The sequence below is a fragment of the Bos indicus x Bos taurus genome, chromosome 23 (genome assembly GCF_003369695.1).
Source record: "Bos indicus x Bos taurus breed Angus x Brahman F1 hybrid chromosome 23, Bos_hybrid_MaternalHap_v2.0, whole genome shotgun sequence".
NCBI classification, from domain to species: domain Eukaryota; kingdom Metazoa; phylum Chordata; class Mammalia; order Artiodactyla; family Bovidae; genus Bos; species Bos indicus x Bos taurus.
In genome coordinates, this window is record NC_040098.1 from 3670511 (window position 1) to 3690160 (window position 19650).

The window sequence follows — 19650 nt, forward strand, 5'->3', positions numbered from 1 at the left end:
AAGGAAACACCCAACAGAACCACAAAGAGAGGTCCTGGCCCCACTGCTGGCAACCTCCACACCTCTATCAAACTGGACGGGTTCTGCAGGAGAGTCAACAACACAGGAGAGCGCCTCAGCACTCACCAGAGACAGAAATGATACCCACAAACAGCTACACCCGACAGCTGCAGACAGCACATCTTCGCTCACAGGGACAAGCTCTGCCACAGGCCATGTCAACATGGGGACAGCTAAGCACATGGAGGGCAGAGTTCACCTAGGAACTCGATCTCTTGCTCAGTATTGCTGTGGACCAAAAACTGCTCAAAAAAACCAAAGATTATTCATTAAAAAAAAAAAGAGAGTAGACCAGTGTATCTAATAAACAATATGAGCTTCCTGAATGTTTGCTAAGTACAGAGAGCCCTCAGCATCTGTGGGGACTGGTTCTAGGACCTGCCCAGGATACTAAAGTCTGCAGGTACCCAAGGCCATTGGCTGGGCTTCCATACACAAGATTCTACATCCTCATACTCAACCAACCTCGGATCTTGTACTACTATATGTATTTGCTGGAAAAAAATCCACATGCAAGATGACCCTTGGAGCTCATATACTTGCTGTTTAAGAGTCAGCTATGTATTATTTTCTAGCTGATTGAGTTTAAACTAAAAACAAAATTTAAAAAAGGAGAATGGACAGGAATAAATTAGATAAAATAACAGAAAGAAGAAATACAAAATCCTGTTTTTAAGGTAACAAATGTCCAAAATCACTATTACAGTAATTCAAGTCTATGCCCCAACCAGTAATGCTGAAGAAGCCGAAGCTGAATGGTTCCATGACGACCTACAAGATCTTCTAGAACTAACACCCAAAAAAGATGTCCCTTTCATTATAGGGGACTGGAAACCAGAAGTATGAAGTCAAGAGATACCTGGAGTAACAGGCAAATTTGGCCTTGGAATACAAAATGAAGCAGGGCAAAGGTTAATAGAGCTTTCCCAAGAGAACGCATTGGTCATGGACATCACCAGATGGTTGACACCAAATCAGATTGACTATATTCTTTGCAACCAAAGATGGAAAAGCTCTTTACAGTCAGCAAAAACATGACTGGGAGCTGACTGTGGCTCAGATAATGAACTGAATGAATACGGCAAAATTCAGACTTAAATTGAATAAAGTAGGGAAAAGCACTAGACCATTCAGATATGACCTAAATCAAATGTTACAATTATACAGTAGAAGTGACAAATAGATTCAAGGGATTACATTTAATAAACAGAGTGCCTGAAGAACTATGAACGGGGGTTCGTGTCATTGTACAGGAGGCATTGATCAAGATTATCCCCAAGAAAAAGAAATTAAAAAAGGAAAATGGTTGTCTGAGGAGGCCTTACAAATATCTGTGAAAAGAAGAGAAACAAAGGGCAAAGGACAGAAGGAAAGATATTCCCATTTGATGCAGAGCTCCAAAGAATAGCAAGGAGAGATAAGAAAGCCCTTCTCAGTAATCAGTGCAAAGAAATAGAGGAAAACAATAGAATGGGAAAGACTAAAGATCTCTTCAAGAAAATTAGAGATACCAAGGGAACATTTCATGCAAAGATGGGCTCAATAAAGGACAGAAACAATATGGACCTAACAGAAGCAGAAGATATTAAGAAGAGGTGGCAAGAATACACAGAAAAACTATACAGAAAAGATCTTCATGACCCAGATAACGATGATGGCGTGGTCAATCACCTAGACCCAGGCATCCTGGAGTGCGAAGTCGAGTGGGCCTTAGGAAGCATCTCTAAAAACAAAGCTAGTGGAGGTGATGGAATTCCAGTTGAGCTATTTCAAAATCCTGAAAGATGATGCTGTGAAAGTGCTGCACTCAATATGCCAGCAAATTGGGAAAACTCAGCAGTGGCCACAAGACTGGAAAAGGTCAGTTTTCATTCCAATCCCAAAGAAAGGCAATGCCAAAGAATGCTCAAACTACCTCACAATTGCACTCATCTCACACGCTAGTAAAGTAATGCTCAAAATTCTCCAAGCCAGGCTTCAACAGTATGTGAACTAAGAATTTCCAGATGTTCAAGCTGGATTTGGAAAAGGCTGAAGAACCAGAGATCAAATTGCCAACATCTGCTGGATCACTGAAAAAGCAAGAGAGTTCCAGAAAAATATCTCTTTCTGCTTTATTGACTACACCAGAGCCTTTGACTGTGTGGATCACAATAAACTGTGGAAAATTCTTAAAGGGATGGGAATACCAGACCACCTTATCTGCCTCCTGAGAAATATGCATGCAGGTCAAGAAGCAACACTTAGAACTGGACATGGAACAACAGACTGGTTCCAAATTGGGAATGGAGAACATCAAGGAGTTGGGAAAGGAGTACTGTGTATTGTCACCCTGCTTATTTAACTTATATCCAGAGTACATCATGAGAAGCACTGGGCTGAATGAAGCACAAGCTGGAATTAAGATTGCCAGGAGAAATATCAGTAACCTCAGATATGCAGATGACACCACCCTTATGGCAGAAAGTGAAGAAAAACTAAACAGCTTCTTGATGAAAGTCAAAGAGGAGAGTGAAAAAGTTGGCTTAAAACTCCACATTCAGGAAACTAAGTTCATGGCATGCGGTCCCACCATGTCATGGCACATAGATGGGGAAACAATAGAAACAGTGAGAGACTTTATTTTTGGGGGCTCCAGGGTCACTGCAGATGGTGTTGCAGCCATGAAGTTAAAAGAGTCTTGTTCCTTGGAAGAAAAGCAATGACCTAGAGAGCATGTTAAAAAAGCAGAGACATTACTTTGCCAAGAAAGGTCCATCTAGTCAAAGCTATGGTTTTTCCAGCAGTCATGTGTCGATGTGAGAGTTGGACTATAAAGAAAGCTAGTGTCAGATTTTATTTTGGGGGGCTCCAAGATCACTGCAGATGGTGATTACAGCCATGAAATTAAAAGACTCTTACTCCTTGGAAGGAAAGTAATATCCAACATAGATAGCATATTAAAAAGCAGAGACATTACTTTGCCAACAAAAGTTCATCTAGTCAAGGCTGTGGTTTTTCTAGTGGTCATGTATGGTTGTGAGAGTTGGACTGTGAAGAAAGGTGAGCGCCAAAGAATTGATACTTTTGAACTGTGGTGTTGGAGAAGACTCTTGAGAGTCCCCTGGACTGCAAGGAGATCCAAGCAGTCTATCCTAAAGGAGATCAGCCCTGAGTGTTCATTGGAAGGACTGATGTTGAAGTTGAAACTCCAATTCTTTGGCCACCTCATGCGAAGAGTTGACTCATTGGAAAAGACTCTGATGCTGGGAGGGATTGGGGGCAGAAGGAGAAGGGGACGACAGAGGATGAGATGGTTGGATGGCATCACCTACTCGATGGACATGAGTTTGGGTAAACTCCGGCAGTTGGCGATAGACTGGGAGGCCTGGAATGCTGTGATCATGGGGTCACAAGGAGTCAGACATGACTGAGCAACTGAACTGAACTGAACTGAACTGAACTGAAGCACCAAAGAACTGATGCTTTTGAACTGTGGTGTTGGAGAAGACTCTTTGAGAGTTCCTTCGACCGCAAGGAGATCCAACCAGTCCATCCTAAAGGAGATCAGTCCTGAATATTCACTGGAAGGACTGATGCTAAAGCTGAAACTCCAATACTTTTGCCTCCTGATGCGAAGAACTGACTCATTTGAAAAGACCCTGATGCTGGGAAAGATGGAAGGCAGGAGGCAAATGGGATGACAGAGGATGAAATGGTGAGATGGCATCACCAACTCAATGGACATGAGTTTGAGTAAGCTCTAGAAGTTGCTGAAGGACAGGGAAGCCTGACGTGCTGCAGTCCATGGGGTCGCAAAGATTCGGACACAACTGAGTGACTGAGCTGAAACTGAAGTAAATAAGCAATGTGCTGAGGACCTGGAAACAGACAGAACCCTCTCTTCGAGACCTGCACTTGGCCAAGTAAATTCAGTTCAGTTCAGTTCAGTTGCTCAGTGGTGTCTGACTCTTTGCAACCCCATGAATTGTAGCACGCCAGGCCTCCCTGTCCATTACCAACTCCCAGAGTTCACTCAGACTCACGTCCATCCAGTCGGTGATGCCATCCAGCCATCTCATTCTCTGTCATCCCCTTTTCCTCCTGCCCCCAATCCCTCCCAGCATCAGAGTCTTTTCCAATGAGTCAACTCTTCGCATGAGGTGGCCAAAGTACTGGAGTTTCAGCTTTAGCATCATTCCTTCCAAAGAACACCCAGGACTGATCTCCTTTAGAATGGACTGGTTGGATCTCCTTGCAGTCCAAGGGACTCTCATGAGTCTTCTCCGACACCACAGTTCAAAAGCATCAATCCTTTGGCGCTCAGCTTTCTTCACAGTCCAACTCTCACATCCATACATGACTACTGGAAAAACCATAGCCTTCGCTAGACGGACCTTTGTTGGCAAAGTAAAGTCTCCGCTTTGAATATGCTATCTAGGTTGGTATTAACTTTTTTTTAACCTACAACTTAGGCAAATTGATAGATATGTGAAATCACGACTTGTTAAATCCCTCGCTTAGCCTTTTTTTGTTAATCAGATAGAAAATTAATGAATCTACCCTTCTAAAATTTGAGGCACTCAACTTTAAAAAGCTTTGATCAGCTGTCTAAGCCACATGCAGAAGAAGGAGAACAGCAGGTGAAGAAGCTGTATGCCTGAAGAGCCTGGCTCAGCACAAAGTGGAACACAGAAGGACCACGTTCTCTTACTGGCCCAGCTCAGTAATAAAACAGACTATAACAGCCAGTGGACCTCTGGCTTGTCCTGATGACTGACAGGAAGCCACAAGCCCACTCCCTTTAGCTGTTCCCTGCAAAGCTCCTGGGTGTCTGTGCATTACAGACATGTCAGAGAAAGCACTGACCGTGATAATCCCCTTGGCCTGGTGTATTGGTGAGGATGATCTTCATGCAGCTGTAAGGTGTGTAGTCTGTCCTCTTGCCTTCCTTTCCGTAGCTGTGACGAATGTTGTAAGAGTACCCTTTATCAAACTGATTGGAGGAAAAAGAGAGAAGAGACAAATTAAGCCAGCATTGAACTGATGGTGCCAGCAGTGCCAGCTGGAATCAAAGCATACAAAGTAACACTTTCTAAAATAAATTCAGCATTCACGGCAGATGTACATCTATATCAGACCCAATATTGGGTCCTTTATAGGTTTTTAAAGGTGCAAAACTTAAAGGAAATAAATTTATCAGGTTAGAGACAGTTAATGTTCATATTTATATGTTTAAAGATGAGGATAATTCTTTCCTGAGAAGAATAATCGATTTGCCTTTTCTTGCCTTGATTCCAAAGACCATGCAAGATGTCAATCATCTTCTGTATCCACCTTATGCTAGTCTTCCCTGAATTCCCACATCTTGCCTACTCTACTTCTGAAGGGCCTCCTGATATAATTAATGCCTCCCCTGCATTTTCACTACACAAAAGCAAGCCGTCAGCAAATGCTTCAAGAATGAAAGAATACTGTGACTGCCTCCTGCCAGGAATTCCCGACTCATGTTGAACAAGCAAGATAACTGCACAGGAAGGACTTTGCATGGGTGGGATGAAAAGGAACTCATATTTATTGAAAGGCTCAGTATAGTGGGTCTAAGCTGTCCAATACTTTAAAGAGCACAGGAAAAAGAATCACGAGATGAGAAAATACTGTGGGTTTCTACGGATGAGATTTCTTTTTATTGAGGTATACAGCTGATGTACAACATTGTGTTAGTTTCTGGGGTATGGCAAAGTGATTCAACTACACATATACATACATATATTCTTTTTCAGATTATTTTCCAGCATAGGTTATTATAAGACACTGAATATAGTTCCCTGTGCTATACAGTAGGACCTTGCTGTTTAGAAGTGAGATTTTTAATTTTGAGGCTATAATCTACACTGAGTGACATGCGTAAATATAAAGTCTCCAGTTTGATGTAACATACACCACCATCAAGAAACGGCACATTTCCATCATTCACAGAGCTCCCTCAAGCCTTCACAGCATCTTCCCCAACCCACACACCCAGAAGCATCCACTGGTTTCACTTCTGTCACCATGGCTTTAGACGTTCTACAACTTCACTAAATGGTATCACCTACAACTTGGCACTTGCCTTCTACCTCTACAAGGATCAAATTATGAGCTGCTTCAGCTGTTGAACCTCAAACCCCCCTGAAAGGAGTTCAGTTTGGAGATTAGGAATGAGGCACTCTGCGTTCTGAGAAAAAATGACAGAAGAGGTCCTCAGAGAGTTAGATATTTTCAGGATAAGATTTTATGAGCCTAATTCTTGCATCTCCTTGTTATCTATGAAAGCACTAAAATCCTTCATGGTGATATCTGTTCCTTGTAATGAGCAGTAAGCCTCACAAGACTAGCAGAAACCTTATGCAATAAATATGTGATTGATTTTGGGTACTCCCCCTTCCCCAAAATCACAAATATACCTCCCTGCTACCTCTTCAGGGCACTTTCTGAGAGGTATCTGAGATGCTGTCTCCTGAGCTATAGTCCTTATTTGGCCCCAAATAAAACTTAACTCACAACTCTCACATTGTGCTTTTTTTTTTTTCATCAACATGCCAAAGTAGTGTATTACGGGATAGTATATCTGGTACCCCCATGTAAACTGGAAAACACATTTTCCAACACCATTTATTGAAGATAATTTATTCCATTGCTCTATAAGTTCAATTCAGTTGCTCAGTCATGTCTGACTCTTTGTGACCCCATGATCTACAGCACGCCAGGCCTCCCTGTCCATCACTAAATTCCAGAGTTTACCCAAACTCATGTTTATTGAGTCAGTGATGCCATCCAACCATCTCATCCTCTGTCATCCCCTTCTCCCCCTGCCCTCAATCTTTTCCAACATCAGTTCAGTTCAGTTCAGTCGCTCAGTTGTGTCCAACTCTTTGCAACCCCATGAATCACAGCACGCCAGGCCTCCCTGTCCATCACCCAACTCCCGGAGTTCATTCAAACTCAAGTCCATCAAGTCCATGATGCCATTCAACCACCTCATCCTCTGTCATCCCCTTCTCCTCCTGCCCCTAATCCCTCCCAGCATCAGGGTCTTTTAAATTGAGTCAGCTCTTAGCATCAGGTGGCCAAAATATTGGAGTTTCAGCTTCAACATCAGTCCTTCCAATGAACACTCAGGACTGATCTCCTTTACGATGGACTGGTTGGATCTCCTTGCAGTCCAAGGGACTCTCAAGAGTCTTCTCCAACACCACAGTTCAAATGCATCAATTCTTCGGCACTCAGCTTTCTTTATAATCCAACTCTCACATCTATACATGACCACTGGAAAAACCATAGCCTTGACTAGATGGACCTTTGTTGACAAACTAATGTCACTGCTTTTTAATATGCTGTCTAGGTTGCTCATATCTTTCAAGGAGTAAGAGTGTTTTAATTTCATGGCTGCAATCACCATCTGCTATGATTTTGGAGCCCAGAAAAATAAAGTCAGCCACTGTTTCCAGTGTTTCCCCATCTATTTGTCATGAAGTGATGGACCCGATGCCATGATGTTAGTTTTCTGAATGTTGAGCTCTAAGCCAACTTTTTCACTCTCCACTTTCACTTTCATCAAGAGACTCTTTAGTTCTTGTTCAGTTTCTGCCATAAGGGTGGTGTCATCTGCATATCTGAGGTTACTGATATTTCTCCTGGCAATCTTGATTCCAGCTTGTGCTGCATCCAGCCCAGTGTTTCTCAGGACATACTCTGCATATAAGTTAAAAAAGCAGGGTGACAATATACAGTCTTGACGTATTCCTTTTCCTATTTGGAACCAGTCTGTTGTTCCATGTCCAGTTCTAACTGTTGCTTCCTGACCTGCATACAGGTTTCTCAAGAGGCAGGTCAGGTGGTCTGGTATTCCCATCTCTTTCAGAATTTTCCACAGTTTATTGTGATCCACACAGTCAAAGGCTCTGGTGTAGTCAATAAAGCAGAAATAGATGTTTTTCTGGAACTCTCTTGCTTTTTCCATGATCCATTAGATGTTGGCAATTTGATCTCTGGTTCTTCTGTCTTTTCTAAAACCAGTTTGAACATCTGGAAGTTCACAGTTAATGTATTGCTGAAGCCTGGCTTGGAGAATTTTGAGCAATACTCTACTAGTGTGTTCTTTGGAAGGACTGTTGCTAAAGCTGAAACTCCAATACATTGGCCACCTCATGCAAAGAGTTGACTCATTGGAAAAGACTCTGATGCTGGGAGGGATTGGAGGCAGGAGGAGAAGGGGACGACAGTGGATGAGATGGCTGGATGGCATCACTGACTTGATGGACATGAGTTTGAGTGAACTCCAGGAGTTGGTGATGGACAGGGAGGCCTGGCATGCTACAATTCATGGAGTCGCAAAGAGTCGGACACGACTGAGCGACTGAACTGAACTGAACTACTAGCATGTGAGATGAGTGCAATTGTGCAGTAGTTTGAGCACTCTTTGGCATTGCCTTTCTTTGGGATTGGAATGAAAACGGACTTTTTCCAGTCCTGTGGCCACTGCTGAGTGTTCCAAATTTGCTGGCATATTGAGTGCAGCACTTTCACAGCATCATCTTCCAGGATTTGAAATAGCTCAACTGGTGTTCCATCACCTCCACTAGCTTTGTTCGTAGTGATGCTTCCTAAGGCCCACTTGACTTCACATTCCAGGAGGTCTGGCTCTAAGTGAGTGATCACACCATCGTGATTATCTGGATCGTGAAGATCTTTTTTGAACAGTTCTTCTGTGTATTCTTGCCACCTCTTCTTAATTTCTGCTTCTGTTAGGTCCATACCATTTCTGTCCTTTATCGAGCCCATCTTTGCATGAAATGTTTCCTTGGTATCTCTAATTTTCTTGAAGACATCTCTAGTCTTTCCTATTTTATTGTTTTCCTCTATTTCTTTGCATTGATCGCAGAGGAAGGCTTTCTTATCTCTCCTTGCTATTCTTTGGAACTCTGCATTCAAATGGGTATATCGTTCTTTCTCTCCTTTGCTTTTCGCTTCTCTTCTTTTCACAGCTGTTTGTAAAGCCTCCTCAGACAGTCATTTTGCTTTTTTCATTTCTTTTTCTTGGGGATGGTCTTGATCCCTGTCTCCTGTACATTGTCACGAACCTCTGTCCATAGTTCATCAGGCACTCTTCAGATCTAGTCCATTAAATCTATTTCTCACTTCCACTGTATAATCATAAGGTATCTGATTTAGGTCATACCTGAATGGTCTAGTGGTTTTCCCCACTTTCTTCAATTTCAGTCTGAATTTGGCAACAAGGAGTTCATGATCTGAGCCACAGTCAGCTCCTGGTCTTGTTTTTGCTGACTGTATAGAGCTTTTCCATCTTTGGCTGCAAAGAATATAATCAATCTGATTTTGGTGTTGACCATCTGGTGATGTCCATGTGTAGAGTCTTCTATTGTGTTGTTGGAAGAGGATGTTTGCTATGACTAGTGTGTTCTCTTGGCAAAACTCTATTAGCCTTTGTCCTGCTTCATTCTGTAGTCCATTGCTCTACAGGCCCATTCTTTTGCTAATGCCATACTGTCCTTGTTACATATTTAAAGCATGTCTCAGTTTCAGGTAATGTAAGTCCTCTTGTTTTGTTCTTTTTCAATATTATTTTGGCTATTTTATATCCTTGCTTTTCTTTATAAACTTTAAAATCAGTTTATCAATTTCTACTTTAAAAAAAAGAAAAAGACTGCTGTAATTTTCAACAACCAGTAGCTTATGGTTTCATAACTACTGATGTGCCCACAAGCAATCTATAGCCAGGAAAACAAATGGCATTTCAACTGAAAGAAAACTTTCAAGAAATAAAAAAATCTTTCAAATTATCATTACATTTCACTGGTGAAAATAAGAATGTTAAAAGTTCCAGCAAACATCTTTTATGGACAACTTCTGTTTGTTTTGTTAGTCATAAGCATTTAACTATAATCAATCTCTTTGTGCAAACTTTCAGGTATGAAGTGAATTTAATTAGACATAAGATTTCTCTACGTTCATCAGGAAACACTAAAAGAACTTTTCAGTCAGCCATTCTGTTTAATGAAAAGCTACTCTCTCTAAGGAAAAAAAGCTAATGTTAGTATCCTCCCTCTCCCTTTTCCTTCCAATTTGTTTAGCATTTATGTGTATGTATATCTAAATTTGGACCTTATTAAGTTTTCAGGCTACTCACATATTTATCATACAAATTGTCTTCTTTAGTTTTCAAAGTGGCAAACTCTTGAAATATTGTGCAGAAGGTACATTTATTGGGTGATGTTTCAGGGAATACTTTTCAGGTGTCCACATCCACAACTCAAAGGAACGTCTCTAAGTACTTATATGGGAAGGAGAGTGAGAACCAGGTGGAAGCACTCTTTTCTGTCTTGCCTCCTCCAACCCACCCCAGCCAGCAATAGGAAACACCAGAAAATCAACAGCCTGAAGGTGGTCAAGCAGAAGTTGGCACCCTTCCAAATTAGTCCTAACATTCCAGCTGTGGCACTGCAATCTGCATTTGTGCCCAAGTTAGCAACAAGTTGTTTTCCGAGCCACTATGTCACCAATGGAATTCAAGATATGCAATAAAGCAGGTGCATCTTAATCCTCTCATGCTGGTCTATTTCAGAGTGCCTCACAAGTCTGCCTCCCACCCCAGCTCCACCCACAGCACAGAGACTCCATTTTATTTTATTTTTTATAGTATTTACACCCAAATCTACTCAGAAGCCGTAAGTATATATAAACCTCTAAGTGCCAAGAGTCATGCATGGTCTTCCTTAGAAGAAAGTATTTCCTGCCAAGAAAAGCCCCCAGACCAAGTATTATTCCTACTGGCAGGACGGCAACACCTGCTTTTCATAAGTCAAGGTGCCTTGCACAGTTAAGTGACAACAGTTCAAAACCAAGTATTCTTCAGAGAGAGATTTATATTCAAAAAGGAAAATCTTCTTGACCTAAGGGAGGCAAAACAACCATAAGTATACGAGCAGAGAAGAAGGTAAAGATATGGCAATTCTAACAAAGACATAGTCAATCCCTTTTTCTGGGTTGTTTCCTACTCACAAGAATCTGGAACTCTGGTTTACATATTGAGGAACACACAGAGGGTGTTCCCTACAGAGGCCGGTCCTTCAGTGCCAGGTCCAGCGTTCCACACATCACCAGAGGGCCCCCCGAAGCTACCAGGAAGGCACAGCTCAGCAGCAGAGCCACGTGTAGAAACAGAGCTGCCCTGGGGAAGGGCGTGAAGCCACCATGGGCTCGCCGTGACCCATTCTCGCCAGCTCTCCTGCAGCTGGAGACCTGTTGATTCTCGCTCCTCCTGCCACTTCTCTAAAGCTTTGCTTAAACGCATGCCATAAGCATTTAATACACAGCGCACCCATTAAATACTTACTAAATTACTGAATTATCTGTAAAACTAATCTTGTTACCGTTCACCTACAGATTCCAAGTACTTCTCTTTAACTCTTAACTTTAGCCACAGTTTAACTCTTTGAGAGATCACTGAAACATCACACATTCTAACCCAACACAATGAAGGAGGCTTGAAGACTGAAGATTAATAGTTAAGACAAGTGCTTTAAATCAAATACTTGAATTGAAATCCACCTCTACTATGTGTTAACTGTGTGACCTTGGACAAGTGACTCAACTTCTTTGTAGCAATTCCCTTACACAGTATATAAAAATAAAGGAGTAACATTTCACTCACAGGGTTGGTATGACAATTAGCTAATAGCTCATCTGAATAAAGCACTTGGCATAACATCAAGCACAGAATTAGCTCTGTATTGAATACATTCTCAATCAATATTTTTTAAAAAACCAATCCAATCAAAAAATGGGCAGAAAACATAACTAGACATTTCTCCAAAGAAGACATAAAGATGGCCAACAGGAAAGATGCTCAACATTACTAATCACCAGAGAAATGCAAATCAAAACTACAGCAAGGTATCCCTGCACACTGGTCAGAATGACCATCATAAAAAGTCTACAAATAACAAACGCAGGGGAGGATATGGAGAAAAGGGAACCCCCCTACACTGCTGCTGGGAATGTAAGCTGGTGCAACCACTATGGAAAGTAGTATGGAGGTTCCTTAAAAACTAAAAACAGAGCTACCATAAGATCATGTAATCCCATTCCTGGGCATATCTGCGAGAGATGAAAACTAATTCAAACTGATACATGCACCCCAAAGTCCAAAGCAGCACTATGCACAATAGACAAGACGTGGAGACAACCTAAATGTCCACCTGCAGATGAATGGACATAGAAGATGTGGTACACACACACATGGCCTACTATTCAGCCATAAAGAAGAATGAAATAATGCCATTTGCAGCAATACAAATGGACCTAGACATTATCATACCTAGTGAAGTAAGTCAGACAGAGAAAGACAAATATCACATGTTATCACTTATACATGGAATCTTAAAAAATAATACAAATGAACTTATTTACAAATCAAAAACCAATTCACAGACAGAGAAAACAATTTTATAGTTACCAAAGGGGAAAGTGAGAAAGGGACAAATTAGGATTTTGGTATTAACATATACACTGCTGCTGCCATGTACTGGCTAATTCATATCCAACTCTTTGTAACCCCATGGACTGCAGCCCACCAGGCTCCTCTGTCCATGGGATTTCCCAGGCAAGAATACTAGAGTGGGTTGCCATTTTCTTCTTCAGGGGATCTTGCTGACTCAGGGATCGAACTTGAATCTTCTGCTTCATAGGTGAATTCTTTACCACTGATCCACGTGGGAAACCCAACATATACACATTACTTTATATAAAACAGATAAACAACAAGGACATACTTATAGTAGAGGGAATTATAGTCAGTACGTTGTGATAACCTGTAATGGAAAATAATGTGAAAAAGAATAGATATATGTATGTGTGTGTGCGCATACATGTGTGTGTGTGTGTGTGTGTATATATATATATATATATATATATATATATATAAAACTGAATCACTTTGCTGTACACCCAAAACTAACACAATATTGTAAATCAACTATACTCCAATTTTCAAAAAAACCCCACAAAACTGTAGGGTAATCATTACCTATTTATTATTTTCAAGTGAAAAAAAAATGTACAATGTGAGAGTTGTGTTAAGTTTTATCTGAAATAAGAACTACAGCCCAGGAGACAGCCTCTCAGAAAGCTCTGAGGAACTGCTCCAAAGACTCAGAGGGGAGGTCGGTATACATGTCATTTTAGTAACAAGGCACACAGGCAATCAAACACACACTTAGGCAGAAGGTAGCTGCTAGTCAAGAGTAGATGCTTCCATTAATGATTTTAGTGGTTTTCTAGGTATGAGAAGGTGCAAGAATTTGGGTTCATAAAATCTTTACCTGAAAGTATCTAACTATTTGAAGCCTGTTCTGCCAGGCATCCCAGAGCACAGAGGGTCTCTCCTGCTCTCAGCCCTAACCTCCTTTCAGGGGGTGTTGAAGGTCAGTGACTGCAGTGGTCAGGGACTTCCTCCTTGTAGAAGCAGATGACTAGTGACAGTTCGTAGCTGGCATTATTAAGTAGTGAGTCAGATGTGGTATGGTGTTTAATATTACTTAAATTACTTGTATGTTTTGCTTCCAGCTTCCTCATCAGAAAACCTGAAATCTCATTATTCTAATTTTCATCAGACCTTCAGTCAGGTGAGCAATTTGAGGTCTGTAACTCAGCTGGAAGGCACTGCTGCTATTACTTTAATTCAGTCAATTTTCTCATATGGATACTGAATATTTTCTGCTCTGTAGGAGTTAATTCATTTCTCCCTGGTAAGAAATTTTCACCAGGTGGAGAGGAAGCAGAAGTCAGACAGAGAACACAGATTTGGGTTCTAGCTCTGACACCTACAAGCTGAATGTTAGGGAATTATCTCAGTCTCTTTTTTTCATTTTTAATATTGAAACAATGAGACCTGTCCTTCACTCTGTGCAAAAACATTTTGTAAACTGTAAGCTACTAAGTATACACTATAATTATTTGCTACAATAATTTGCACAAAACTTGCACAAAACCAGTTTGTGTCTGTCTGAAAGGTGAAATTTTAAAAAGAGATTTTACTTAATGGTCAAGTATTGCACCAACCTAGGTGCAAAAGTAATTGCAGTTTCAGGCTGTGAATTTTAAGTCATTATAAGTAGGCTCAGACACACCTTTGTTAATCAAAATAGGAACCATTATAATCAACACATTTTTGCCAACCAGAAATAAGTTTGCTTATTCCTGAAATGTAAAAATCTGTGCTTCAGGATTGTGATGAACTCTTGGCAAGCATTTTCAGTAACCTGCTGGCTGCAGAAGCATTTTCCCTGCAAAAAGTCATCAAGATGATTCAAAAAGTGGTAATCAGTTGGCAAGAGGTCAACTAAATATGGCGGATGAGGTGATACTTTGTAGCCCAATTCATTCAACTTTTGAAGCACTGGTTTTGTATGTGTGGCAGGTGTTGTCATGCAGAAGAACTGGGTTCTTTCTATTGACCAAGCCAGCTGCTGGCACTGCAGTTTTTGGTGCTTCTCACCTATTTGCTGAGTATACTTCTCAGATGTACTGGTTTCGCCAGGATTCAAAAAGCTGTAGTGGATCAGACTGGCAGCAGACCACCAAACAGTGACCATGACTTTTTTTGGTGCAAGACTGGCTTTGGGAAGTGCTTTATCTGCCTCCTGAGAAATCTGTATGCAGGTCACAAAGCAATAGTTAGAACTGGACATGGAACAATGGACTGGTTCCAAATAGGGAAAGGAGTACGTCAAGGCTGTATATTGTCACCCTGCTTATTTAACTTATATGCAGAGTATATCATGAAAAATGCCAGGCTGGATGAAGCACAAACTGGAATCAAGATTTCCAGGAGAAATATGAATAGCCTCAGATACATGGATGACATTACCCTTATGGTAGAAAGCAAAGAAGAACTAAAGAGCCTCTTGATGAACATGAAAGAGAGTGAAAAGGCTGGCTTAAAACTCAACATTCAGAAAACTAAGATTATGGCATCCAGTCCCTTCACTTCATGCAAATAGATGGGGGAAAAAATGGAAATAGTGACAGACTTTATTTTCTTGGGCTCCAAAATCACTGCAGACGGTGACTGCAGCCATGAAATTAAAAGATGCTTGCTTCTTGGAAGAAAAGCTATGACCAACCTAGACAGCATATTAAAAAGCAGAGACATCACTTTGCCAACAAAGGTCCATCTAGTCAAAGCTATGGTTTTTCCATTAGTCATGTATAGATATGAGAGTTGGACCATGAAGTAAGCTGAGTGCAGAAGTACTGATTCTTTTGAACTGTGGTGTTGGAGAAGACTCTTGAAAGTCCCTTGGACTGCAAGGAGATTCAACTAGTCAATCCTAAAGGAAATCAGTCCTGGATATTCTTTGGAAGGACTGAAACTGAAGCTGAAACTCCAATGGTTTGGCCACCTGATGCAAAGAACTGACTCATTTGAAAAGACCCTGATGCTGGGAAAGATTGAAGGCAGGAGGAGAAGGGGATGACAGAGGATGAGATGGTTGGATGGCATCACTGACTTGATGGACATGAGTTTGAGTAAGTTCCAGGAGTTGTTGATGGACAGGGAAGCCTGGCGTGCTGCAGCCCATGGAGTCGCAAGGAGTCAGACACGACTGAGTGACTGAACTGACTTCCCAAACTTGCCTCCCTGGCCCAGAAGCTCCAAACCCCTTTTCTTTTATTTAGGCTAAAACTGAATATGAGTGCAAATTGAAAATACCCCATGAGTTACTCATCACGGTGTGTTCCTGTATGTACTGCATGTGTATAAATTACTATACTTCTCTTTGTTTTTTCCTTGGAAACCTGTCCTTTGCCAGGCTAATCTACAGGGTCCATGCTGGGGAACTTGGGATGAGTACAGGACAAGGTTTATTCCTCCCTGAAGGTTTCATCAGAAAAGCAGGATATATGTTTTTCATGTTCACATCCTAATCCCTTTTCGTGAAGAACATTTTCAGTTCTAGATCCCCAAATGTGTGGATTTTCTTTCCTTCAAATTTACCTGAGACAAGATCAAGCTACAATTTAAAATTTTTGTTTCCCCACTTTGCAATGTGTTCAGGAATGCAGGGTGTGGTGTTAGTGGGTTGGTTTGTCTTTCATACTCTGCTACAAGGTCTGTATTGATATAGACTCAAAAAATTAGATTTGAGAGTCTTCTGTGACCTAGGGCTGTGTGGTCTCCATCACTTTAACTGTATCTATTCACTCAGATATTAAAGAGCGTCGTTTCTAAATGCCTAATGGAGGATTTAGTACAATTAGATAACTACTGTTATCTACCAGCAATCAAATCAAAGTCATGCTTAGTGATACTTCAATAATTAACAGTTTGCATTTCCACAGATCTTTAGTGGTGACAAAATGGTTCTTCTCAGACCCCTTACTACTTGTAATGTATGGAAGTCAGGTATCCCTATTTTATAAATAAGCCAACTTTCAAGAGGTCAAGTGAATAGCTATTTCAATTATTTAGTAGAGAAGAGATGGAATTTAAAATTTTACTCTCACTTTCTAGAAACTACTCCAAAGTTAATAAATACAGAAAACTGTTAGTTATCCACGGCAAGCATTCAACTGTAGGCTGCTTCCCTGCTGCAACTCAGTCGCTTCACGGACATCTGAAAGTCACACTGAACCACAGCTAAACACAATGCTTCTGATTCTACTGAATACCAGGGAAAAGTGTCTACTCTCAAAGAAATGGTAACTAACAAGTCACTTACATAGCATTAGTTTCTAATTTATCATGATTTTAGAATCATTAAAAATGGGAAATTTGAAGTTATCCATCTAAAATGAAAAAATAAAATCTGAAAAAGTGTTTCTTCCTGCTTTCAAATTACCAGTACCAGGCACTCTACCATTTGAGGTGAGATGTGACAAGGAACTCAGTACAAAGTCAGGAGAAAGGGGGAGTGAAAGAAGAGAGCGAGGATGCAGGACACAGTACCTACCCCTCTCCTCCCCGGTGTCTGGACCTGAACTTCAGTGAACGCAGCTCCCTCATCAGCTGGAATTTAAAGACCTGCAGCAGGTGTCAGCCAACGTCTAGTGCAGCCCTGCCCATGTACGAAGGCACGGAGCAAGGGGTCTAGTTCCCAACCGCAGGGCGACAGGGAAAGAACCCTGGTCTCTGCAGTGCCTACTCGGTGCCCCTTGTGGTCCAGGCTGAAGCCCAGGCCAGCACAAAGCCTAGCAAACTGCAGCTGTTCACTCCACATTCACAAGGCTGAACCGCTGAGCATCTTCCTTGTATGAATGCTCACTGGATCCATCCCCCATCAAGGAACTGAAAGCGAGCCTTACACTGATCACTCCATTAGCTCTCAGTGACAAAGGAGAGTTAACAACTTCCCACTGCCAAATACTTAACATGATTTAAAAAGAGGTCTCAACAATTCGACTTTTAATCACCTTAAACAACAAGGCCCAACTGTAGAAAACAGGGAACTACATTCAGCATCTTGTAATAAACCATAAAGGAAAATAATCTGAAAAAGAATATTAGCTTGGTGCAAACATAATTATGGTTTTGGACTGTGAATTTTAAATCATTATAACTAGGCTCTAACACATCTTTAATAATCAAAATAGGAGCCATTACAATCAACATGTTTTTGCCAACCAGAAATGAGTTTGCTTATTCCTGTAACATAAAAATCTATCCTTCAGGATTCGATGAACTCCTGGAAAGCATTTTCTGCCTCCTGCCTGTTGTGGAAGCGTTTTCTCTGCAAAAAGTTGTCGAGATGCTTGAAGAAGTGGTAGTCAGTTGGCAAGATGGCAGGTGAATATGGTAGATATGGCAAAACTTCATAGCCCAATTTGTTCAACTTTTGAAGTGCTGGTTGTATGACATGCAGTTAGGCATTGCTGTAGAGAAGAACTGGCCCCTTTCTGTTCACCAACGCCAGAGGCAGGTGTTGCGGTTTTCAGTGCATCTCATGGATTTGCTGAGCATACTTCTCAGATGTAATGGTTTCACTGGGATTCAAAAAGCGGTACTGGATGAGACTGGCAGCAGACCACCAAACAGTGACCATGACCTTTTTTGGTGCAAGTCTGGCTCTGGGAAGTGCTCTGGAGCTTCTTCTCAGTCCAACCACTGAGCTGGTCATTCCCAGTTCTCATACACAATCCACTTTTCATCACACATCACAATCCGATTGAGAAATGGTTTGTTGTTGTTGCATACAGTTAGAGAAGATACTTGAAAGTGACAATATTTTTGATTTTCAGTCAGTTCATGAGGTACCCACTTTATTGAGCTTTTTCATCTTTCCAATTTGTTTCAAAAGCCAAACAACTGTAGAATGGTCAACACTGAGTTCTTTGACAACTTCTTGTGTAATCGTAAGAGGATCAGTTTTGATGATGGCTCTCAACTGGTCCTTGTCAACTTCTGGTGGCTGGCCACTACACTCCTCATCTTCAAGACTCGTCTCTTTCACAAAACTTCCTGAACCACCACTGCACTGTACATTCGTTAGCAGTTCCTGGGCCAAATGCATTGTTGATGTTGCAAATTGTCTCTGCTACTTTACAACCCATTTTGAACTCAAATAAGAAAATCGTTTGAATTTGCTTTTTGTCTAATATAATTTTCATAGTATAAAATAAATATAAAATAAATAGCAAGTAATAAGTCATTAGCAAAAGAACATAAAGTGAGAAATGTGCATTAAAATGATGTATGACATAAGCACATTTACTTAGAATGTATTCCTATATCAAATGGCAAATTTCAACAATGCAAAACTACAATTACTTTTGCACCAACTCACTTTGCTGTACACCTGAAACTAATACAATTGTATTTCAACGTTTTAAAAATTTTTTTAATAGAATAAAAAATCACCAATTGTTCATCCAGTTTGCCTGATACTAAGAAGGCACAGGTCAATAGTGGAATTTTCAGCATCCTATGTGGAATACTTGTTTTAGAAAGTCTGCTTTATTCACTGGTATGGATGCCACTGACATAATAGTGAATGAAAACTTACAAGATTCTAAACAAATTTTCTAAAAATTTGAAGACAGAAACCACAGACAAACCTTCATTCACTAAAGTAAAATCATTTACTGAATCACACACAGACAGTATAGAAGACTAAATTCAGTAGCCCTTAAAAAGGTGGCCAATTATCTTGTTGGCAGCCTAAGAGCCAACAACAAACAAATACCACAGAGAAGCAGAGGAGCAGGCTGCCTGATGCTCTGGGTCTAAGACCAGCTGGCTCAGCCTGCATAAACCGGTCTTTACACTCACTGGAAACAGGAGAAGCAAACTGAAAACAATGCAACCCAAGAGTATGCAGAAGTGAGCTGACGAGAATGTCTCACTGGCCAGGGAAAGGCGCCCTCTTCACAAATACAGTATTGCTTTTTACCAACATTTTGAGGTCAAAATAAATGTAGATTAGGTTCATCCTATTCACTGATTTCCCCAGATTTCATTTTTGTCAAATTATCGTTTTTTTTAATACTTTGTTTTGCTAGATTACCTTATCTAGAGTATACTTTAATCCACAGTGTTTGTATTTTCTAGTA

General features: G+C 40.8%; 1 protein-coding gene across 1 annotated transcript in view; it reads right to left on the bottom strand.

Moving 5' to 3' along the window:
- Positions 1-19650, bottom strand: part of PRIM2 (DNA primase subunit 2) — a 332549-nt gene that overhangs the window by 44125 nt on the left and 268774 nt on the right. The window contains exon 11 of the mRNA XM_027524206.1: positions 4909-5035. Within this exon, the coding sequence (XP_027380007.1) occupies positions 4909-5035 (127 nt within the window). The remainder of the gene's footprint in view (positions 1-4908; positions 5036-19650) is intronic.